A 24937-nucleotide genomic window follows, 5' to 3' on the forward strand; every position below is an offset into this window, starting at 1 on the left:
TGTTCATAGAGAAGTAATTAACTATCCAGCACAAGGATACAAGCTACTCGCTTTGTCATTTTGCCATACCCCTGATGGCGTGATCCATCTTGTTTTGTTCGTTTCCCCTGATCGACAACGCGTCCATGTCAGGAAGGTCGCACACGCTACTGCCTCCTACCCTCTGCTCTTTCCACTTCTTAAGGACGCCAGGCCGCTGCTCGACGAGCCCACCCCACTCTCCACTACCAGTTCGCAGAAGCAGTCTCTCCTCTGCTCCCACTCCTTCTCTCGGTCGGGTCCGGCACACCACTCCTCTCGCTGCTGCTGCCTCGCGCGAGCACCCTGCCATGGCCGCGACCCGCACGCCACCACCGGGCGCGTCACGCCCGCCCGCCGTGCTACCCACTGCTCCATGCGCCGAACCACAGCAGCCGCGCTGCCCTTTCACGCCGGCCGTACCGCACCAGCCAAGCCCCCCGGAGCTCCTCGGCCGTAGCCATCCGCGCGCGCGGGTTTCGGTGTCCGTGTTCGCCGTTGCCACCCTCCCGTGCGCCATGCCGCTGGTGTCCCATGCCGTCCCAGAGCCAACCGCGGCTCCTCCGTGCCCGCGCGCTCGAGCCGTCGCGGCCACGCCACCGCCCCGGAGTCCGTGCTGCACCACCGCGGCGCCGCCCTCCTCTGCTTGCCTCACGCAGCTCTGCCTGCCAGGCCACCGTGCCGTGCTTCGCCGTGGTCCGTGCCGTGGTCAGGCCGCGCACGGTCGTGTCCGCGTGCCTCTTCCATGCCCGCGCGCCGGTGCTCTTGCTACTGCTCCGTGCCTCTCAACCGCAGCAGCGCCGCCGCTCGGTTCCTCTGTGCCGAGGCTCTGCTCTGGAGATTGAAGGAGGGTATGAATCCAAGCCGAATTTTTGTACAGGGTTCTTATCGCAAAATACGTGACACGAGTAAATAGTGCTTGTGTCCTGCGGGTTAGTTTCGAGAAAACGCAGGGACATTTTTGCGAAAGTCGCCTGACTGGTTTGGGGCAGGCCACGCTTGGGCCGGTCTGTTGGGCCGCGCGCGCCTTGCTGGGCCGGCTTGCCGGCGACCGCTGCTGGGCCACGCGCCGTTACCGCGCGTCTCACTGTGGCTGGACCGCTGCCCATGGCCTGCTCGCTGCCTCGCCCGGGCCGCTGGCCATGCGCCGCGCCTGGGCCGTCCACTGGTCAGATGCCTGCCTGGGCCTCGTGGTCGCCCGCGTGGGCCGCGCTGGCCGTGGTTGGCCCAGGTGTCTGTCTTTTTGTAGTTTTTGTTTAAAATGGCTGAAACTTGCAAGATCAATATAAAATTGTGTAGTTGTCCAAAAATGATGAAACCAATTGTGTTAAGTTTCTAAAATCATGATCTACTTGCTAGTATAATTTGTTCACATAGTTGGATAATAATCTTAGGAGCTATATAATTAATTTGGGATACTTAATAATGTAAAAAGACAACTTGTAGGAATTGTTCTGATAAATTGGCTATTAGTATTGAATATGAAATTGTATAGTAGGCTCCCAGCAATATTAGTACCCACCGTAAATTTTGTAGCTCCAGAATAACTAGTTGCTAATTAGCTAATGATGGCTTATTGCGAAAAAGGATTTAATCGATAGAATGAAATAAAAGAAACAACTTGGGTTTATATAACTAAGAATTGTTGAGAAATAATGCCTTGTTCGACAACACGGATATGTAGCCTAAGTATGGTCGTCGTTAGATCTGGCTTGTTAACGTGAGCGGCGTAAAGCGTATCTATACGAGTCACGATTGCAGTCAATTAATTATATCTTTGCATGGCATTACATTGCATATCATAATAGGGACATCGCTGGATCACGGAGTCATCGGGAGTTGCTGGAGAAATGGTGCTTTTGGAGATCATGTCACCATGATGAAAAGCTAACTTCTGATTATATTTTACCCAGGCAAGCCCCGGTGCATAACCCCTACCTTTCTGCAGCTTAAATTATATTTGTGCATTAAGTTTCAAGGAGTTGAATGAAACCCACTTGTATATATATCTTTATTCCTATGAGTCTTACTAGTATGACAGGATCGTGTAGAATGCTATGCTACAGGACTTCGGTAGAAGTCGAGTGATTGCCTGTCATTCGCGAAATATAGGAGATATGTTACTATATGATTATCACTTGGAATATATAAATGGTGGAAATGAAAATGGTGACCGGACAGGTAATGGTTTGGGTATTGGTGAGTGTAAGAAGTTGTGTCACCGCGGAGGCAGGTCATAGCTTGGTTACACCGTTTCTCCCTGTCTGGTCGATTAAGGACTGATCGTTGCATATGACTCTAGGCAGGTCACAGACTTATTATCCCGAGCACATACTTGTGTATGGACGCTTAGAAGACTTGTTGCTCTCTTGTCGCGGATCCGGTTCTTTCCGGACCGACTGTTAGGGTTTTATTTTGGTGGAGGAGGTCCTTGCGCCGCACTGAGTCCAGGACTCAGGGGCGGGGGCTTGGAGTCCCAGTTTGGACGGGGACCTGGACACCCGGGACATGAGAGTGATGGGTTGGTCCTACTTGTGCCTGGGGTACAAGCGGGGCGTGTGTTTTTAGGGGTACCCAGCTGGGGGCATTAATTCACAAATCGCCGGGCTATCCGGTACGGCTTGTCTACGGTTTAGCATCGTAGTAAGAACTAAAAGATGGAAGGTGGACAAAGGAAATCTGATTGCTTACCACCTGCTTGAAAGTAGCACAGGTGCTTACATAGAATGGTTAGCTAATGAACCAATGCGGCTTTTAATAAAAATCGAATATAAGGACGCACGTTTAGTAATGCTTCCTACAAATGCAATGAACCCACAAGCCAAATAGCTTTGCATATCCTTGGAGTCTTTTCTTTTCTCCTATCGGGTAAGTCTTGCTGAGTACAATTGAGTACTTAGGGTTGTATTCCCCCTGTTGTAGGTAACTAGTGGAGGCTTGAGCTGACCTTTGTGTGTGGATTCCTCCTGGTGGGCTCAGCGAGGATTTCCTTTACACTGCGATCATAGTTGTTATTTATAACTCTCGCCAAATGCTTTTATAAATGGAAGTTTAATAATCTGTTGTTGTAGTTTATATGTCGATACTTCATCATGTCATTAATAGAGGTTTATTTCCGCTGTAACTCTGTTCACATGTTTCTATTCCGCTGTTCAATTAAATTGTTTATAACTCTGATAATATGATTTCATTCCGCTGTTATATTAATAAATATTATACTCTGCTGTTGTGTTAAAAGTGATGTAAGAAATGGTTACGAATGATGTAAGCTTTATTCTCTCATTTGTGATCCTAATGGCAAAAATGTGGATTTTCGGGTTCTCCCCTGGGGTGTGTCCGACGGAACCGAGTAATCTAGTGTTCTCCCTCGAGTGCTTAGTGTCTAATGGAAGATGAGCACTCCTGTGAGGCATCACATTAGGCGGTTCTGCCACAAGTGGTATCAGAGCATAAATGAGGAAATAAAGCTTCGAAAACCTTTTCTAAACTAAAATTTGACAACCCATTTTTGCAAAAAGTTAGGCGTTTGTATGCGAAGTTATATAAGTAGCCCTATTACTATGGTTATGTATCCAGGATAGATGGCACTCTGCTGACTTAGATAGGCTTGATCAAGTTTCCTGCAGGTACACTGACTCGAGCATAGTTCGATAGTATCGACTAGTTACAGGGAGGAGAACGATGTGTCAAAATTCTGAGAACGATTGCCCTATATGTGGCAATAGTGAAAGGACGTATAGGACATGCATTCATGCATATCATGCCTATGCATTGTAGTACTCATATTACTTGCAGATACGCCACCCATAGGTGTCACGCGTGTCGTATTGTGCACGACTGACTCGTCCTGTTCTAGAGTTAGGTCTGAACGGTGGCTTCGTGTTTCGCGTTCGCCCGTGGTTCACACCGGTCGTGACCCACGTCTTCCCATACCTCTTTCTGCGCTCTTGTTGGACCCTTGCCCTGCAGTCATACTAGTCAGTAATGGCATCGCACGTCGCTCGCCTCGAACGTGCGGAATTTGGTCGATTCATCGTAGTGATCTCGTGCGGGAACCCTGGTGAACCGCGCTAGGACCACTGAGCGCTCCGCCTTTATAAATAGAGCCTGGCTTAGCCATTGGTACCACCACTCGTCGCACTTTAGCTCGCTTAGCTTTTCCTTTGAGCCAGCTTTTCGCTCAGCCTTCCTTGCAACCACTGCCAAAGATGGCAGGAGCCTGGGTTAGTACCTATTGCATGAACGTTGAGGGTTTTCCCAGAATCCTACATGCCACCTTGCAAAAGCTCAGAGTCAATGATTGCCCCGAGTATGAGGGACGTGAGTATGAGGAGCATGGCACCGAGCGGTGTGAGGTTACCGTCTACATCGGAAAGAGTGAGGAGTTCCCCGACCTCATGGAAGCCTGGAGTGTGACCGCAACCGGGTTTTGCTTCGTCGACACCTACCAGGTTGTGGCCCGCAAAGCCTTGCGGTACCTCTACCAGATCTATGAGGAGCCCATTGCCCGTACCCCCATGCGGTTCTTTCCTCCTTTGGACAAGAATCGGCGGGCATGGAGGGCTCGCATGGAGGCTTTGCAAGGACGAGATGTGCAAGAGGACAGTCCCACCGTGGTGTACTTGACCACGTACCTGCTCGCTCTGGATGAGCAGTACGACCGTCAAGCCTTGGTGCTGAGGGCGTGCCTTCGGCGCGCCAAGGAAGTCGAGATCTTCAACCGGATGCTCCAGGTGCAGCTCGCCGACGCGCATGCCAGCGCTGCAGCTGCTGAGAGCCGAGAGGCTACCATGGAGGAAGCTCTAAAGGGAGCCGAAGATCGGCATGTTCATCAGCTGCGGGTGGCCTATCTTGTCACCAGGGCCGAGCGGAGGACACTGGCTGCTGAAAGGCAGGATGCCCTGATCTTGGAAGGGATCCCTATCCACCTGCCCGAAAGAAGAAGAACAAGTGTTGCAGCACCGCCCGCACCTCCCCCCTCAGAAGTGTCCGAAGAAGAACCCTTGATTCCTCTCGCTCAGCCGTTGCCACGAGAGGATGTAGATTAGTTGCCTTGGGATGATGTACCCGTGTAGGACCATTGGAACCTGCCTTTTATCTAGTCAATGTGTTTATTGCGTTCATCTACCTTAAAGTTTCGTTAGATGTGCTTAAAGTTTTCAAGGGCGATATTGAGCGGGTTGCAAGAAAAGTTGCCATTCAGACGCCAGCAGATCAGTCGTGATTGGATGTTATTGGACACTGTATCGACTAATTATGGATGTCCCAGCAGAACACTTGAATCTTTTTAAAACAAATCCGTCGTTGGATTTGAATTCCTTGTCCCTTATTGTGGAGGGAAACCTTTGTTGTTTGAATTTTCCCTTGCGATACCCCTTACTCTATGGTCTATGACCCCACTACCTTCATGGCGTGTAAGTTGGTGATAGTTGCCTGGTTAAAAGCTTATGGTGCCACGACGAAACCGAGGGCTCCGTGTGGAACAGCTGCCACATGTGACGCTGCTCGGCATGCGCTGGTATCGAGGTTGTTAACCAAGTACCTTTACCAAGTTACACCACCGTACCGTTTTGTTTTAAAGTTTTCTCCTTGAAAATGTTCGGGTGTTCAAACGGGAAATCCATAATGGGGATGCAAAAGTGTCTTTCAAGGTAAAAAGGAGATGGTTTGGAGAAAGGAAGTATGACATGATCTGGGTTTACAGAAAAGACGAATGTGGTCAAGGAAGGTTAGCAGTGGATAGTCGGGAGTAGTTGCAAAAGTCAGAGTGGACGTCTTGTCCCAAGCCCTGTGCTTAGTCGACTGTGCTACGCATGCCGGGTTATTTCCCTGCGTGCCCTGCGAACACCGTCTATGTCGAGATCGGTAGCATCCCATTTTCACGTGGCTGCGGCATCATGCAGTGCTCGCCATCTTTGTGCACTATGCACTTCACCTTTCCCAGCATCCGGTCGGCTCTCTACCCTCCGCGCCGTTGTTCCTCGTACCGGACCCCCCCATTTCCCTCTCTTTTCCTTCTTCTTTTGGTGACACGACCGCCCGCACTGCCTGCCTCGTCGAGTGGACCTCCTCTCTTCTCCTTTATTTCCCCCTCCGTCGCTCACGCAGGGAGCGCAACATGTCCAATCTTATCTCCACTCCGGTGTGTTGCTCCCCACCTCCGCTCTCCACTATAAGTAACCCTTGGTCCTTGCTTTTCTCCTTCATCCCCATTTCCCCCCTCCTTTGGAGCAGAACTACGAAATCCAGTCGATGTTGTGAAGCTAGGTTCGTCTGTCTGAGGTGATGGTGTGATCGAAGAAGAAGAAAGGATCCGGTTCGTCGAAGAAGTTCAAGTTACCTTGGGTAGTTGGCTGTAGGATTCACGATGTTTTACTTCTCAGTCGACTGTTTCTGGATTTGTTGGTGCTACGCCATGTTTTGGATAATCATTATCTTGTTGTTTCTCCATTGTCCTCGTCTATCTCGACTTTGGGAGTAGGTCTTGGGTGTATCAAGTTGCTCTTAACCAGGTATCCCTAGCTCCCCGTGTGGTTTAGTATTCGAAGTCGTGTAATCTTTCGTGTAGTCCCTGATCTACGGAATGCAATCGCGTTTCCCCTTTTCTGCTTCTAGTTTCGAATCTCGGGACAAGATTCTTTTTATGGGGGGTTGGTTGTAACACCTCGGTTTTACGATCCTTTTAGCGCCGCGATTTAGGCCTCAGTAAAGTTTTCGAAACGAGTTTCTCGGACTTTTGATTTAAAACGTATTCGACGCGATACGCGAATCCAGTGTGACTTAGTTCGCGGACTCAAGTAAACGCTCAAGTTGAATCACGCCGGGCGTAGAAATAATTAGGAATGTCGAACGACAATTCGAACCAATCGATAGCAAACGGTTCGTTCTATTAAATTAAGCATGAAAAGCAACGTTTATAAATAAAATAAAACCCATTCATAAATAGAACAATATATATATATATATAGCTTTTGAATAGAAATTTAAATTCGAGCTTGCTGAAATTTTCTGGTGCCTAGACATTGCAAATTAACTAAAGTAGTGAACCGTTATATATATATATATATATATATATATATATATATATATATATATATATATATATATATATATATATATGTGCATGTGTACGAACAAACAATTGAATGAGATAATCGACAGCATGCATGCACGTACTTTGATTTAATGTTACTGCCGTAACATGTATAATATATATATATATATATATATATATATATATATATATATATATATATATATATATGAGGGGGGAATGGACTTACCGTGTGCTGCGCTGTGGGTTGCCTGCATGTCCGTTTCTGTATATGAGGGGGGAATGGACTTACCGTGTGCTGCGCTGTGGGTTGCCTGCATGTCCGTTTCTGCGTCCTCTGAATCTGCTGCTGCCTCTGCCTGTTTGGTCCTTGTCTGTCTCCGATTGTTTTTCCACGCCGTGCCACGGAGGTGCCTGTGCGTGCACATTGGTCTTTGTCGTTCAGTCACTACGCGTCAGGTCTGGTCGGGTCACCTCCGTGTCGGCAGCAATGCTTCTCTCTTCCTTTCTTTTTAGCTGCCGAGCGCTCAACTTGTTCATAGAGAAGTAATTAACTATCCAGCACAAGGATACAAGCTACTCGCTTTGTCATTTTGCCATACCCCTGATGGCGTGATCCATCTTGTTTTGTTCGTTTCCCCTGATCGACAACGCGTCCATGTCAGGAAGGTCGCACACGCTACTGCCTCCTACCCTCTGTTCTTTCCACTTCTTGAGGACGCCTAGGCCGCTGCTCGACTAGCCCACCCCACTCTCCACTACCAGTTCGCAGAAGCAGTCTCTCCTCTGCTCCCACTCCTTCTCTCGGCCGGGTCTGGCACACCACTCCTCTCGCTGCTGCTGCCTCGCGCGAGCGCCCTGCCATGGCCGCGACCCGCACACCTCCACCGGGCGCGTCACGCCCGCCCGCCGTGCTACCCACTGCTCCATGCGCCGAACCACAGCAGCCGCGCTGCCCTTTCGCGCCGGCCGTACCGCACCAGCCAAGCCCCCTGGAGCTCCTCGGCCGCTGCCGTCCGCGCGCGCGGGTTTCGGTGTCCGTGTTCGCCGTTGCCGCCCTCCCGTGCGCCATGCCGCCGGTGTCCCACGCCGTCCCAGAGCCAACCGCGGCTCCTCCGTGCCCGCGCGCCCGAGCCGTCGCAGCCACGCCACCGCCCCGGAGTCCATGCTGCACCACCGCGGCGCCGCCCTCCTCTGCTTGCCTCGCGCAGCTCTGCCTACCAGGCCACCGTGCCGTGCTTCGCCGTGGTCCGTGCCGCGGTCAGGCCGCGCACGGTCGTGTTCGCGCGCCGGTGCTCTTGCTGCTGCTCCGCGCCTCTCAACCGCAGCAGCGCCGCCGCTCGGTTCCTCTGTGCCGAGGCTCTACTCTGGAGATTGAAGGAGGGTATGAATCCAAGCCGAATTTTTATACAGGGTTCTTATCGCAAAATACGTGACACGAGTAAATAGTGCTTGTGTCCTGCGGGTTAGTTTCAAGAAAACGCAGGGACATTTTTGCGAAAGTCGCCTGACTGGTTTGGGGCAGGCCGCGCTTGGGCCGGTCTGTTGGGCCGCACGTGCCTCGCTGGGCCGGCTTGCTGGCGACCGCTGCTGGGCCGCGCGCCGTTACTGCGCGTCTCACTGTGGCTGGACCGCTGCCCATGGCCTGCTCGCTGCCCCGCCCGGGCTGCTGGTCATGCGCCGCGCCTGGGCCGTCCGCTGGTCAGATGCCTACCTGGGCCTCGTGGTCGCTCGCATGGGCCGCGCTGGCCGTGGTTGGCCCAGGTGTCTGTCTTTTTGTAGTTTTTGTTTAAAATGGCTGAAACTTGCAAGATCAATATAAAATTGTGTAGTTGTCCAAAAATGATGAAACCAATTGTGTTAAGTTTCTAAAATCATGATCTACTTGCTAGTATAATTTGTTCACATAGTTGGATAATAATCTTAGGAGCTATATAATTAATTTGGGATACTTAATAATGTAAAAAGACAACTTGTAGGAATTGTTCTGATAAATTGGCTATAGTATTGAATATGAAATTTGTATAGTAGGCTCCCAGCAATATTAGTACCCACCGTAAATTTTGTAGCTCCAGAATAACTAGTTGCTAATTAGCTAATGATGGCTTATTGCGAAAAAGGATTAAATCGATAGAATGAAATAAAGAAACAACTTGGGTTTATATAACTAAGAATTGTTGAGAAATAATGCCTTGTTCGACAACACGGATATGTAGCCTAAGTACGGTCGTCGTTAGATCTGGCTTGTTAACGTGAGCGGCGTAAAGCGTATTTATACGAGTCATGATTGCAGTCAATTAATTATATCTTTGCATGGCATTACATTGCATATCATAATAGGGACATCGCTGGATCACGGAGTTATCGGGAGTTGCTGGAGAAATGGTGCTTTTGGAGATCATGTCGCCATGATGAAAAGCTAACTTCTGATTATATTTTACCCAGGCAAGCCCCGGTGCATAACCCCTACCTTTCTGCAGCTTAAATTATATTTGTGCATTAAGTTTCAAGGAGTTGAATGAAACCCACTTGCATATATATCTTTATTCCTATGAGTCTTACTAGTATGACAGGATCGTGTAGAATGCTATGCTACAGGACTCCGGTAGAAGTCTAGTGATTGCCTGTCATTCGCGAGATATAGGGGATATGTTACTATATGATTATCACTTGGAATATATAAAATGGTGGAAAGGAAAATGGTGACCGGACAGGTACATGGTTTGGGTATTGGTGGGTGTAAGAAGTTGTGTCGCCGCGGAGGCGGGTCATAGCTTGGTTACACCGTTTCTCCCTGTCTGGTCGATTAAGGACTGATCGTTGCATATGACTCTAGGCAGGTCATAGACTTATTATCCCGAGCACATACTTGTGTATGGGCGCTTGGAAGACTTGTTGCTCTCTTGTCGCGGATCCGGCTCTTTCTGGACCGACTATTAGGGTTTTATTTTGGTGGAGGAGGTCCTTGCGCTGCACTGAGTCCGGGACTCAGGGGCGGGGGCTTGGAGTCCCAGTTTGGACGGGGACCTGGACACCCAGGAAAGGAGAGTGATGGGTTGGTCCTGCTTGTGCCCGGGGTACAAGCAGGGCGTGTGTTTTCGGGGTACCCAGCTGGGGACATTGATTCGTGAATCGCCGGGCTATCCGGTACGGCTTGTCTACGGTTTAGCATCGTAGTAAGAACTGAAAGATGGAAGGTGGACAAAGAAAATCTGATTGCTTACCACCTGCTTGAAAGTAGCACAGGTGCTTACATAGAATGGTTAGCTAATGAACCAATGTGGCTTTTAATAAAAATCGAATATAAGGACGCACGTTTAGTAATGCTTCCTGCAAATGCAATGAACCCACAAGCCAAATAGCTTTGCATATCCTTAGAGTCTTTTCTTTTCTCCTATCGGGTAAGTCTTGCTGAGTACAATTGAGTACTCAGGGTTGTATTCCCCCTGTTGTAGGTAACTGGTGGAGGCTTGAGCTGACCTTTGTGTGTGGATTCCTTCTGGTGGGCTCAGCGAGGATTTCCTTTACGCTGCGATCGTAGTTGTTATTTATAACTCTCGCCAAATGCTTTTATAAATGGAAGTTTAATAATCTGTTATCGTAGTTTATATGTCGATACTTCATCATGTCATTAATAGAGGTTTATTTCCGCTGTAACTCTGTTCACATGTTTCTATTCCGCTGTTCAATTAAATTGTTTATAACTCTGATAATATGATTTCATTCCGCTGTTATATTAATAAATATTATACTCTGCTGTTGTGTTAAAAGTGATGTAAGAAATGGTTACGAATGATGTAAGCTTTATTCTCTCATTTGTGATCCTGATGGCAAAAATGTGGATTTTCGGGTTCTCCCCTGGGGTGTGTCCGACGGAACCGAGTAATCTAGTGTTCTCCCTCGAGTGCTTAGTGTCTAATGAAAGACGAGCACTCCTGTGAGGCATCACATTAGGCGGTTCTGCCACAGCAGAGCAGGAGGAACCGGAGCAGACGAAGCTTTAGTTGCAGTTTAGAATATTTGGTTTACAATGTTCATGCCTTTCTCTGTGGCCTAAGCCTTCTCATATATGCAACAGACTCACGCACGCATACATACCGGGCTCACTCATTCTCCCACTAAGGCCCAAACACCCGAACGTTCTTCTTCTTGGGCCGAGCAGGTCTTCCTCCTGCCGAGCCCGGCACCGCAGCCTCCACTTGTTCATTTGGCACAGAGTGGATGCCATCGGTCCTGACACTGCACAGCCCGCCTGCGCTCCAATAGACCCGCCACATAGCCGGCGCAGGGGAAGCCGGTTGGGGACATCGGACGGACGCCAGGATGCTCCAGCGTGGCGCTAGCCAGGAGCCCGTCGGTCGCGGGTGTGCCGCTGTTGATGGAGAGGACACACACCTCTCCCATGGGGGCCGAAGGTGGAGCGGCGGCGCGCAGCCTGCGCGCGACCACGGCGAGGCGAGCGTCCACGGGCGGGCTTGGTCTAACGGAGGAGTCGCAGACTTGACGTCCGTAGGCGTTGTTGTACGCATACGGCCCTGACAGTGGACCTTTATGTGTGGTAGGCGTAGAAATGGTATGAATGGGGGAGAGATAAAATTATAATGGCAGATCTCCGAATAGGTGAATTGTAATGGCGTTTCTCCAAACTCGGAGAATTGTAATGGCTTGAATAAAAAAAACAAAGAAAATTGATCATCCTGTAAATTTTGTAAGCATCAATCAGTGACCGATACAAAAGGATCATGTCTAACATTGATGAATATTAGAATAAATTTACATACCACTACTTTGTAAATAAAATAGTTCTGATTGCCTCCACTGTCGGCATGTGCTAAAATCACCCGGCATGTGTTTACATGATCAACAAAGCAGTAAAGCACCTTAAGCCTTATCCTGGAGGCTTTCATATGCAATTTTGACAGCATCCAGCTTTGCCTGTTGAAAAGGAATCGGTTTTAGGCTGCAGTAGATGAACAAAAAGGAAATTTACCAGAATTTTGACAATGGTCAGACTAATGATGACAAGGAGCTGGACCAAAAACCAACATCACGTCGAGGATGAAAAAGTATTGTATTATCTCAAGATATAATTCCAGATTGGTAGTAAATCATTTCATATTTGGTCTATTATCAGATTCAAGCAGATAAAAAGTAACACCACAATTAAAAATACGGAGTATGCAGAACATACATTGACTATGTTCCAAGTATACTGCCTGTGCTAACGCTACGGTAACATTTAATAGTGCAAATCAAACAACCAAAAGACGACATATACAGTCCCAAAGAAGTAGATTTTAAGCCAACGTGTCACAACATGTATTAGTAATAAAGCATAGATGAAATATATTTAAAATTCACATAAAAACGAACAACTGAAAGAGTAAAACAGGTAGGTATCTTATTTCTAAGGTTGAATAAAAAAGTTTTCATCGAACTTGATTCTGTAATTGCTTATTAATTCAGTTGGACTTTGGATCAAACCTATCCTGCTGGAGATCAATCTTGATGTACCTAGGTGTCCTATGATTTTTTAACAGGAAGATTTGTTTCATTTGTTACATTGATCACCATAATGCACGATGAGGTACAGAGGTCAGAAACATACCATTTTAGCCCCGTTCGCTGGTCTGAAATTTGGCTGAAACTGGCTAAAAAACACTGTTCCGGCTGAATTGTTGTGAGAGAAAAACACTGTTCCGACAGAAAAAAGAAGCTGAACAAGCCGAATATGGGGTAAGCCGAACAGGGCCTTGTGCTTCCAGATAATTATCAGGGAGTGTCTTTCTTCAAGATTATTTTACCCATGAGGATTATTGAACAATAGGACAAAAAATAAATCTCTTCTCAAAAAATCATGAGCCAAAGTGAACACTCAGTATCAAACACCTTGTATCTCAGTAGGAGAGGATCCTTCTGCACTTAGCATGTACTGGAAATCAATACTGGGTTTCAATGCCCGTGCTAACGCTATGGTAAAAAACAAAACAAGATAAAATTTGTACAAACTACCGTCAGTCTCTCTCACTTACGAGCGGTCCCAGCAAAGAAGCGAGTCTATAGAGGTGGCGTCCGGGGACAAGGACCTACAATCGCTGCTCTAGAACTAGTGGTGCAATATTAACACCAATGCTTGCATGAGAAGGACCCGTGTGGTTTTAAAAATATTGAGAACATATTCTAGTAAATGAATCATCCAAAAACAGGGTCATTGAGCACCAAAATAAAAAGAGTTAATAGGTCCATCCATGTTCTAAAGGAGTATCTGAAAAGTTTATTTAAACAATATATCATGTAGGCAAAGGTAAAATAGCTAGCAACCTACAACAGATCATGTGCATAAATGCGCAAAAAAAACATATCATGTGCATATATGCAGAGAGCAAGCCATTTAATCAATTTTCAGTCTGTAAAAATTTTCAATCTCCTATAGGCCAAATTGAGAACAAATTCTTTTGTTGCATATATAAAAATCTAAACTTGCCAGCAATTGTAAGCTGCATAGTAAAATTTCTGAAAAAAAACAGTGTGAAAAAGAAGCTAGAGGTACCTGCAGATAGCCCTGGACCTCATCTACACCTTTGTTGCCACCATTTATTCAATTTTCAATCTGTACAATTTTTTATTCGCTTATAGCCCGATCTGTGGAAACTGAAAGGGGAGACGTCAGAGGTATTTAGGGAAATGGTTATCAAAGAGGGCTCTTGGAAGGAAGAAGACGACATAAACAATATGTGGGACAAGATGGCAACCAACATTCGAAAGGTAGCCTCAGAGGTGTGTGGAGTAACCAAAGGAAGGGGACGCGAGGCTAAAGATACTTGGTGGTGGAACGAGGAAATCCAAAGGGCTATTAAGGAGAAGAAAGAATGCTATAGATGCTTGTACCATGACAGGAGTGTGGACAACATAGAGAAGTATAAGGTGGCAAAGAAGACTGCAAAGCGAGCAGTAAGTGTGGCAAAGGGTAGAGCGTACGAGGATCTTTACCAACATTTGAGTACGAAGGAAGGAGAGAAGAACATTTATAGGATGGCTAGGGTTCGTGAGAGAAAGACACGGGACTTCAACCAAGTTAAGTGCATTAAGGATGAAAGGGAGCATCTCTTGGTAAAGGAGGATGAGATCCGACATCGATGGCAAGAGTATTTTGACAAATTGTTCAATGGTGAGAATATGGACACAACCTTTTCAGTTGGATGACTCTTTTGATGACACCAATAGGCACTTTGTGCGGAGAATCCAAGAATATGAGGTCAGAGAGGCGTTGAAAAGGATGAAAGGAGGTAAGGCGATGGGACCGGATGATATCCCAATCGAGGTGTGGAAATGCCTCGGGGACATAGCTGTAGTATGGTTAACCAAGCTGTTCAACCATATTTTTCGATCGAACAAGATGCCTGATCAGTAGAGGAGAAGTATATTGGTACCGATCTACAAGAATAAAGGGGATATTCAAAGTTGTACAAATTACCGGGGAATTAAGTTGATGAGCCATACTATGAAGCTATGGGAGAGAGTTATCGAGCATCGCTTGAGAGCAATAACGCGGGTCTCTATGAACCAATTTGGTTTCATGCCCGGAAGGTCAACCATGGAAGCCATTTTCTTAATAAGACAAGTTATGGAGCGGTATAGGGAGAAGAAGAAGGACCTACATATGGTTTTTATTGACTTGGAGAAGGCTTATGATAAAATACCAAGGAATGTTATGTGGTGGGCTTTGGACAAACATAAAGTCCCAATGAAGTACGTCGGGCTCATTAAGGACATGTACAGCAATGTTGTGACTAGAGTTCGAACAAGTGATGGAGACACGGATGACTTCCCGATTAGGATAGGACTACATCAAGGGTCAGCTTTGAGCCCTTATTTGTTTGCTTTAGTGATGGATGAGGTCACAAGGGACATACAAGGGGACATCCCTTGGTGTATGCTTTTCGCGGACGATGTAGTGCTAGTTGATGAAAGCCGGACAGGAGTGAATCAGAAACTGGAGTTATGGCGGGAGACTTTGGAGTCCAAAGGTTTTAGACTTAGTAGAACTAAAACTGAGTATATGAGATGTGACTTCGGCACTACTACTCGGGAGGAGGAAGATTTTAGTTTGGAAGGTCAAGTAGTGCCTAGGAAGGATACCTTTCGATATTTAGGATCAATGCTACAAAGGGACGGGGATATTGATGAAGATGTTAGCCATAGAATCAAAGCAGGGTGGATGAAGTGGCGGCAAGCGTCTGGTGTCCTATGTGACAAAAGGGTACCACAGAAGCTAAAAGGCAAGTTTTATAGGACGGCGATTAGACCTGCTATGTTGTATGGTGCAGAATGTTGGCCTACGAAAAGACGACATATTCAACAGCTAAGTGTCGCGGAAATGCGTATGTTGCGTTGGATTTGCGGTCATACAAGAAGGGATCGAGTTCGGAATGATGATATACGTGAGAGATTAGGGGTAGCGCCAATTGAAGAAAAGCTTGTCCAACACCGGTTGAGATGGTTTGGACATGTGCAACGGAGACCTCCAGATACACCGGTGCGTAGTGGAATCCTAAGTCAGGATAGTAACGTGAAGAGAGGCAGAGGAAGACCGAAGTTGACTTGGGTAGAGGCAATAAAAGGAGACTTGAAAGGATGGAATATACCCAAAGACTTAGCCTTAGATAGGAGTGCTTGGAAGACAGCTATTCACGTGCCTGAACCTTAATTGCTTCTGTTGGGTTTCAACTCTAGCCTACCCCAACTTGTTTAGGACTTAAAGGCTTTGTTGTTGTTGTTATTGTTGTTGTTGTTATAGCCCGATCTGAGAACAAAGTATTTTGTTGCAGAAATAAATCTGAACTTAAGAACAAATGTAGGCTGCATATAAAAATTTTGGAATAAAACAGAGTGAGTGAAAAGGAAGCTAGAGAATGAAGCATGTACGTTGTAGACTAAATCGTGAACACCTGGTGTGCTTGTAAAACACTGCGGTTTTAAAATCTTAGTGCCATTCATAAATAGATTTTTGAAGTCACAGCTCTATTGCTGGTTTAGCAACATCTCCATTCTATTTCAATTTCATAGATGAAAAAATGGTCATGGGAGTGATATACAAGTTAAACAGACTTTCGAATTCAATTGTTTTTCATGGTGTGGTACAAATCTCCATAGACAACAACTCGAAATGAAATTTCACCCGCTTCGCAAAGATCCAGCCATCCTACTGAATCTTCCAAAGAGCCCCGTTGAAGCAGATGGCTTCTCAATTCTCACATATGGAGCCAGTAGCCCCACAAGTGCAATATCAACTGCTACACTAACAAGAAGGTCAGCAGCATATAGTTCAAACTCTGCCCAAAAATCCTTTCTCCTCTTCTGCACCTCCGCAAATGTCATGCAGCAAGAGTCGATCACAATCTGCATTCAACCCATAACGCAATTGTTAGCAACAGCAGAACTACTTTCTTTTGACCACTTGAGAAAATAACTGACCAACCGCACCCACCTCCGTGCCAACTTTGAATTGTATCTCATGCCTCAAAATTTAATAAACAAATTTAATAAGCAAGCAATAACCAGACCTCTCTGTCCAAGCATTTAATAAACAAATTTCATACTGAAACCTATGCAACCATGCAAAGAGCAAAAGCCTTGTATGCGCTGGCATACAAGAAGGTACCGGAAGCATAGCATTTAATTAATATAAATAACTTGAGATACTTAATATGTCACACAAGCAAGGATCTAATCTTTAGTTAGTCTGGAAAGCTAATCCACTATTGCAAGCTGTAGTGACATTTGACAAATGTGAATACATGCTACACCTGCATCATGAGAATGAATTGCACAAGGATTGCCTCCACGCTCAGCTACCCAAACTCCATGAAACCACATGACCTGTTACAACAGCTAGTTAGCAATTAAACAAGGATTAAAATATATGTGAGAGCAATCAATAATAAACCCAATAACACACCAATAAGACACCCAGCAAACTGCTGCTGGTAAACTGAAAATTGCAGAACAGAAACTTTACCTAGCATCAGGCCATGAATCAAGCTCCGCGAGGGCAACGCTAGCTCGTCGACGGAGGCGAGCCGGTGGCCCAGGAGGTGAAGGACGCGTGGCGGGTCGAGGAGGGATCACAACTCAAACAGTAAGAGCATAACATGATCAGACAGTTAAGCATAACATGATACTATGATACGGATTTCTGAAATTAAAAAACACAACCAACAATCTATCAAACACTAATACGCGGAAGTATAGTTTATTATGACTACAATCCACACTGCAATCCGACCTTCAAATGAATACGCGGAAGTAACGCATTTGATTTGATCAAGTCTAACCTGTTTTAATAAATTAAGCTACAATTGAATCAAATGACAGTAGTGGGACGGAATATTGAACTTGATAAGTGTTGCCACAAAAGTTAGGGAGATAGAAGATGTGTATTCATTCCATTGGGCACATACATATACCTTTGTAGCTGAGTCTTGAAAGGATGCCAGTTAGGGTCCTTATATCGGAAAAAGACAGAAAATTTTTGTGTGTCAGCTTCTAGCTGTTATCAGAAAAAGACTGAAATCAGGTTCGAACTTGATCATACCTGTCTTGCATGTTTACTGGACCAAAGCCTGCAAAAGAAAAGCAGCTGCTAGTACCAACAAAAGAATCGACACCATACTTCAAGATTGAAGACTAAATAATGGACCCAAAAAAATGCAAGAACAAATCATACAAGAAAAGGATGAACCTCCTGTAACAGGAGCGACTGCTCCTGCAACCACGAAATTAGGACCAAATCGTGGGGGGCGCACTGAAGAATCCTGAAGTTAGAGAACTTCCTCATCAAATCAAGAAAATCAGAGGAAATTAGAGAGGGAGAGAGAGAGATGGGGGTACCTGCACTGAAGAATCATGGTCCTGGCTGCTTGTCCGCCGCCACCGAGCACACATCGGAGCCAGGGCAGCGCTCGAGCCCACGGCCGAGCACGCGATCACGTCGGCACTCGCGCCCACGGTCGGCCTAGGTAGCCGCGGCGTGCGCGGAGGGAGGAGGCGGCCGGGTCCACGGCGGCAGCGGCGGGATCAACGGTTGCTCGGGCCCTGATGGTGCGTTTCCTTTTTTTGTTCCGTGCTTTTATTCCGTGCCCGCTCGCAGCCTTCGATCCTGTGCTGGCCACGGTGTGCGCGTGGGGCGTGTCTGAAGCCGCGCGTGCGTGGGGGCGGAGGGGTGCGTTTGAAGCCTGCCATCAAACTTCTTTCGTCGGCCATCCAATTTGGTTCGATGTTTTATTAGCTCTGATTTTAATAGACACATTTTTTTTGCGTATATTTTTTTGATACACAATGGTTGAATGTTTTTAGCAAGAAACGTTTTTCTGAAGAGACCTAGTATAATTTTGATTGATCTATTATAGTAGAGATAATCAAACATATTGAAGTCATTTTTAACATGGAGTTTACATATTAGGAAGAGTTGAATGCAATTAGGAAGAATCTCATCCCTACCGACACACCGACAAGAATGAATAGTTCATATCTCCTATGTTCGGAGTCTGTTTTGGCCATTTTTTTTCGAGGACTGTTTTGGCCATTTGAGTACTCTATGGAAACCTTGTTTGATCGGTAACGCTCCATCCGTCCGAAGGAGACAGACCCACCTCGTGCCGCACGCGCCCCATGCCTTGTGCCGCGCTTGTGCCGCGCGCTACATGCCACCCGAGCCACACGCTGCGCTTCCCACACCGCGTCAACCAACTTCCATTGAGCGGCAGCAAGTACAAGAGCCCATGTTGCAACCGTATGTTTCATGCATTTTAGATGTATGTTGCATATGTTTTATCTGGATGTTGCAAAACTAGATCTAGTGTTATATATGTTGCAATGGCTATACACGTATGTTTCAAGTGTATATGTTTCAAATATTTCAGCTATTTCAAATGTTTATTACAAGTGTTCTATATGGATGTTACATATGTCGCAGAGGCTATAGATGTATGTTGCAAGTATGTGTTTCAAATGTTTTATCTATTTCAGATATATGTTGCAAGTGTTTCATCTGAATGTTGTAATGTTGCATATGTTTCATATATATGTTGCTAGCGTCTATTCAAAATATTTCATCTATTTCAGACGTATGTTGTAAGTGTGGTTATTTAGATATTGTAGTTGTTATACACATATGTTGCAAACGTATGTTTTATAAATATTTCACCTGTTTTATACGTATGTTGCAGAAGTGCTTCATGTTGTAACATTAGCATGCGTAGGAAGTGAGCGCATGCCGAGGCGATCCGTGCGTGCGTAGTGGTCCCCACATGCAAGGGAAGCGAAGCGGGCGTGGGTGGTCCCCACCTGCATGCGCATCAACAGGCATATGGCGCACAACTGCATAAGTATGTGCACGGCGTGTAGGCGCAATAATTGCATGCGGCATGCAGGGGCGGGTGTGTAGGCGCAATAGTTGTATGCGGTGCAGATGGGACATGTGTCGTTCCATTTCTTCATGAGTGGAGTGCATTAATTTTCGCGTGGAAACTATACATGCGTGGGAAAAAATTGTTGCCACTCCTGCAGCTGCATGCAGTAGAGAGAGGGCACCCCTAGCGCATGCGAGACTGAGGGAGCAGGACGTGCATGTGGGTGCTTGGCGCTGAGGCGGGCACGTAGGAGGAGGTGAGGCGTAGCAGTCAGGGCAGATAGCGCGGCGGGATAGGCGCGGGTGTCCGAACGAGGGCTAGCATCCGGACGCCCCGGTGCTAGCCGTACCCTTATTTGATGAGATATTTACCTATATTGCCTTAGAAAAAATGCCTCTTTCTTGTATGGCTCGATTTTTTTTGAACTTACCTGTACAAACAACAACAACAAAGCCTTTAAGTTTCAAACAAGTTGGGGTAGGCTAGAGTTGAAACCCAGTAGAAGTAATCAATGTTCAGGCACGTGAATAGCTGTCTTCCAAGCACTCCTATCTAAGGCTAAGTCTTTGGGTATATTCCATCCTTTCAAGTCTCCTTTTATTGCCTCTACCCAAGTCAACTTCGGTCTTCCTCTGCCTCTCTTCACGTTACTATCCTGGCTTAGGATTCCACTACGTACCGGTGCCTCTGGAAGTCTCCGTTGGACATATCCAAACCATCTCAACCGGTGCTGGATAAGCTTTTCTTCAATTGGTGCTACCCCTAATCTATCACGTATATCATCGTTCTGAACTCGATCCCTTCTTGTATGACCGCAAATCCAACGCAATATATGCATTTCCGTGACACTTATCTGTTGAACATGTCGTCTTTTCGTAGGCCAACATTCTGCACCATACAACATAGCAGGTCTAATCGCCGTCCTATAAAACTTTCCTTTTAGCTTCTGTGATACCCTTTTGTCACATAGGACACCAGATGCTTGCCGCCACTTCATCCACCCTACTTTGATTCTATGGCTAACGTCTTCATCAATATCCCCGTCTCTCTGTAGCATTAATCCTAAATATCGAAATGTGTCCTTTCTTGGCACTACTTGACCTTATAAACTAATATCTTCCTCCTCCCGAGTTGTGGTGCCGAAGTCATATATCATATACTCAGTTTTAGTTCTACTGAGTCTAAAACCTTTGGACTCCAAAGTCTTCCGCCATAACTCTAGTTTCTGATTCACTCATGTCTAGCTTTCATCAACTAGCACTACATCATCCGCGAAAAGCATACACCAAGGGATGTCCTCTTGTAAGTCCCTTGTGACCTCATCTATCACTAAGGCAAACAAATAAGGGCTCAAATCTGATCCTTAATGTAGTACTATCCTAATCGAGAAGTCATCTATGTCTCCATCACTTGTTCGAACTCTAGTCACAACATTGTTGTACATGTCCTTAATGAGCCCGACGTACTTCGTTTGGACTTTATATTTGTCCAAAGCCCACCACATAACATTCCTTGGTATTTTATCATAAGCCTTCTCTAAGTCAATAAAAACCCATATATAGGTCCTTCTTCTTCTTCCTATACTGCTCCATAACTTGTCTTATTAAGAAAATAGCTTCTATGGTTGACCTTCCGGGTATGAAACCAAATTGATTCATAGAGACCCGCGTTATTGCTCTCAAGCGATGCTCGATAACTCTCTTCCATAGCATCATAGTATGGATCATCAACTTAATTCTCCGGTAATTAGTACAACTTTGAATATCCCTTTTATTCTTGAAGATCGGTACCAATATACTTCTCCTCCACTCATCAGGCATCTTGTTTGATCAAAAAATATGGTTGAACAACTTGGTTAGCCATACTATAGCTATGTCCCCGATGCATCTCTATACCTCGATTGGGATATCAACCGGTCCCATCGCCTTACCTCCTTTCATCCTTTTCAACGCCTCTCTAACATCAGATTCTTGGATTCTTCGCACAAAGCGTTTATTGATGTCATCAAAAGAGTCATCCAACTGAAAGGTTGTGTCTGTATTCTCACCATTGAACAATTTGTCAAAATACTCTTGCCATTGATGTCGGATCTCATCCTCCTTCACCAAGAGATGCTCCCTTTCATCCTTAATACACTTAATTTGGTTGAAGTCTCTTATCTTTCTCTTCGAACCCTAGCCATCCTATAAATGTCCTTCTCTCCTTCCTTATGTCCCAAAAATAAAATTATCTTCCTTCTATGGTCTTTCGTCCGTTTTTTGCATTTGACAGTGTTAAGTCAAGAGTAAAACGACCATTTTATCCCTGGCAAAAAAATACAGAGTTTTCTTTTTCTGTTGTATATGTGGAGTAATATTACGCAAATAAGTTCACACATAACAGTACATAATATGTGTGTACTGTTATGTAATAATATTACACAAATATTAAGTTATTTGTGTAATATTACTCCAAATATACAATAGACAAACAAAATTCTGTATTTTATTTTTTTTTGTCAGGGGTGAAATGGTCATTTTACCCTTAACTTAACACCATCAATGTAACATCCTAAAAATTGCTCTTTTCAAAAAAGATATAAATTGATTTAATTTTGTATTTTGTGCTCATGAAATGTAGGAAAAAGAATGTTTTTCATTATATTAAAATACATCATAAGGAGTAGCAACTTGGTTGTGCATACATGCCGGCACATTTGATTTATAGCTTGAGTGGTTTGAATCAAGATTCAAAATGGTTTAAATTACTTTTGAAAATGAATTTGAAAATAGTTTTGAAATAAAAGAAAAAAATTTGAAAATAAAATAATTTTAAAAAATTATAAAATTTATTTTTGAAAAACTTATCAAAATTGCTCATTTTTATTTGAATTGAAAAGTGTATTTTAAACCATATTCAAACTAGATTTAGTTCATATTTAAAATTGGTTTTTGAAATAAGAAGAGGAAAACTCTCCCTCTCCCTCTCTTGCCCACGACCCATCTCTCCCTTTCTCCACTGTGTCGGCCCACTCAGCTCCTCAAGGCCCAAAGGCCGCAGCCCAGCCGAGCCAAAGCCACAGCCAATGGCAGCGCCCGCCCCTCTTTCCTCCCTCTCTCCCTAACTGTTGGCCCCACCTTCTCTCTCCCTGATGCATGGGTCCCCATCTATTAGGCGTCATCTCCTAGCTCAGGATGACTCCTCCCTCCCCTTTCCTTTCTTCCATCGCTGAGAGTCCGTCTCCGCCCCGTTAATGTGTCGTAGCGTGCGCCCATGGCCGCTAGCCTCTTAAATATCAAGCCAGCACTGCTCCGCTCCCACCTAACCTTTAACCAAGCCGCAGCGCCACCCTATGCCCTAACGCCGCCATCCAGATCTCGCCGTGAAGGAGCTCGCCGCCGCTGTGCTCACCTAGCCGCTCCGCTGCCACCGTAAGCCAATCTCGAGATTCACGTCAAGCTTGCGAAGCCATCGAGCCCCTTCTCTCTCTTTTTCTCACTTTAGCTCGCTCACGCCGTATCGCCGAATCTTCACCGGAGCTCGCCGCCCGCCACGCCACGCCACACTGCCCGACGTCATGGTCCCGTCTTCGACTTTGAAAAAGCCCTTGGTGAGTTTGTTGTTTCTTCCTCTTTCTCCCCGTGCTTCCTTTTTGATCGATAATATCTAGGATGTCGAGAACGACGAACGCCGGCGAGGTCCTCTGCTCTCCGGCCATGGCGCGCCACCGTGCTAGAGCGCCGCCCCGGCGACCATCTCTCCTCGTAAGCCCGCAGCCGTCCATCTCTCCACCGATGGCTCGGATTAGATCGTTGCGTACCAGTTCGTCTCCGGTGCATAGCACAGTATAGACCAAGCGCACCATCTGCGTTAGCAGGCCACATCAGCGGTTCATCGTAGACCAGCCATTCAGAGACCACCACCTATCACCACGTGTGCGCCATGCCAGTGACCGCGCTGACTGCGCGGACATTTTGCTAAAGAGACCGCATATTTTCTAGAAATCAACCCACCGTCCTGAGTAGTTCAAAAGTAATTAAAAATGTGCCCCTAGTTTTTATGTTTTGACCCATGTGTTTTCCTAAAAATGACGCCCGGTCCACAGGACTGTTCTAATTCGGTTTTTAATTATTTTTAATACGGAATTGATTTTAAAATATTTACAGAATTGTCATTGATCTTATTTTATGCGTAGTTTCTCCGTTTTAACTCCGATTTGACCCGTTCAAGTTGCATTAGGTTCGTAACGATGTAATCTACGTGTTAGTAACATTGTTTAGCATGTTTAAAGCTTTTGAATAAAATAGTAATTTGATTAATCTATTTGAAGCTACTTTTTTCAATTAAAAGCAACTTAGACTTTTTTCCTCTGTCTTTTATAAATAAAATAAGATTAAATCTTATATTAGTTTTCTAATACAAATATAATTTGGCTTAAAACAATTTAAATATATCTCTGAAGTATCTTATATATGTTTTATAATTAAAATAAATAAAGCCTATATTTTCTTTTCGAAATAAATCTATCGATATATGTATCTTTTTCACCGTAGCTCCGATTAGAGTGATTTTCGCGTCTGTGTGTTTATAGTAACGTGTAGAACATCTTTAAAACCTTTTTACTTACTATTTCATATGTTTAGTGTACTGTTCTAATTTAGTTCTATTGGTTACTTCGTGTATGATTGCATGGATGCTTGTGTGGTGTTCTATGATCATGTCCAGTCGGTGAGCTATACGTGGTGAATCAAGAAGCAGATCTTTGAAGATTTAGATTGGAAGAAGGATTTAAGTTTAAGGCAAGTATAGCATGAGATCATCCTTGTTGTCCTATTCACCTTAATATCATTTTAATTATATGCATGTGTCTGCCTTGGCAACCATAGCAAATTTTCTTAGCTGTTTGATATCCTGGATTCCTTGTCACCTATGTGGTATTGCATTGGGTAGTATAATACTAGTGCTCAACCGGAACCATGATTTTGTAACTTGACTAATGGTATATGCAATAAACACTAAAAGATGTTTTTAGCAACATGGAATCAAGGGGGCTAGAGCATTGGGCTATTTTTGTGGTGCTCTAGATTTCTCTGCCTAAGGACTTATCTGTAAGCAAACATCCGGGACTTATAATACAACTGTGAGGGTTGCATGGCTCTGGCTTTAGTTCAGTATGAGGATATTTTCTAGTTTGTTAGTGGTTATCTTTATGGCGCAAGAGGGGCTCCGACAGGTATGATCTCGGCCTACCAAAAGGGTGTACTTTGGTTTTTTGGTATTTTGTTAGTCACTCCTTGGAGGGGGGTTCATGCTTATTGATGAGGAAACCTTAGTGGCCCTAACTTGTTAGGCGAACTTTTGAAAGAGTTTATAGTGAACCCTGCCGACCTTCCTTGGTAGTGGATTAAGAGGTTCGTGACCTCAGGCGAAAGGGTAAATCACGACTTATAGTGAAAGTGTACAACCTCTGTAGAGT

At 45.3% G+C, this 24937-nt stretch overlaps 1 protein-coding gene across 1 annotated transcript; it reads left to right on the forward strand.

Annotated features, from left to right (window-relative positions):
* The first annotated feature begins 329 nt into the window (after nt 1-329).
* Nucleotides 330-863, forward strand: LOC136516048 (predicted GPI-anchored protein 58). Its single transcript, XM_066509460.1, has one exon. It carries the CDS (start codon nt 330-332, stop codon nt 861-863), a length of 534 nt encoding a protein of 177 aa, XP_066365557.1.
* Nucleotides 864-24937: the final 24074 nt, after the last annotated feature.

The sequence above is a fragment of the Miscanthus floridulus genome, chromosome 17 (genome assembly GCF_019320115.1).
Source record: "Miscanthus floridulus cultivar M001 chromosome 17, ASM1932011v1, whole genome shotgun sequence".
NCBI lineage: Eukaryota > Viridiplantae > Streptophyta > Magnoliopsida > Poales > Poaceae > Miscanthus > Miscanthus floridulus.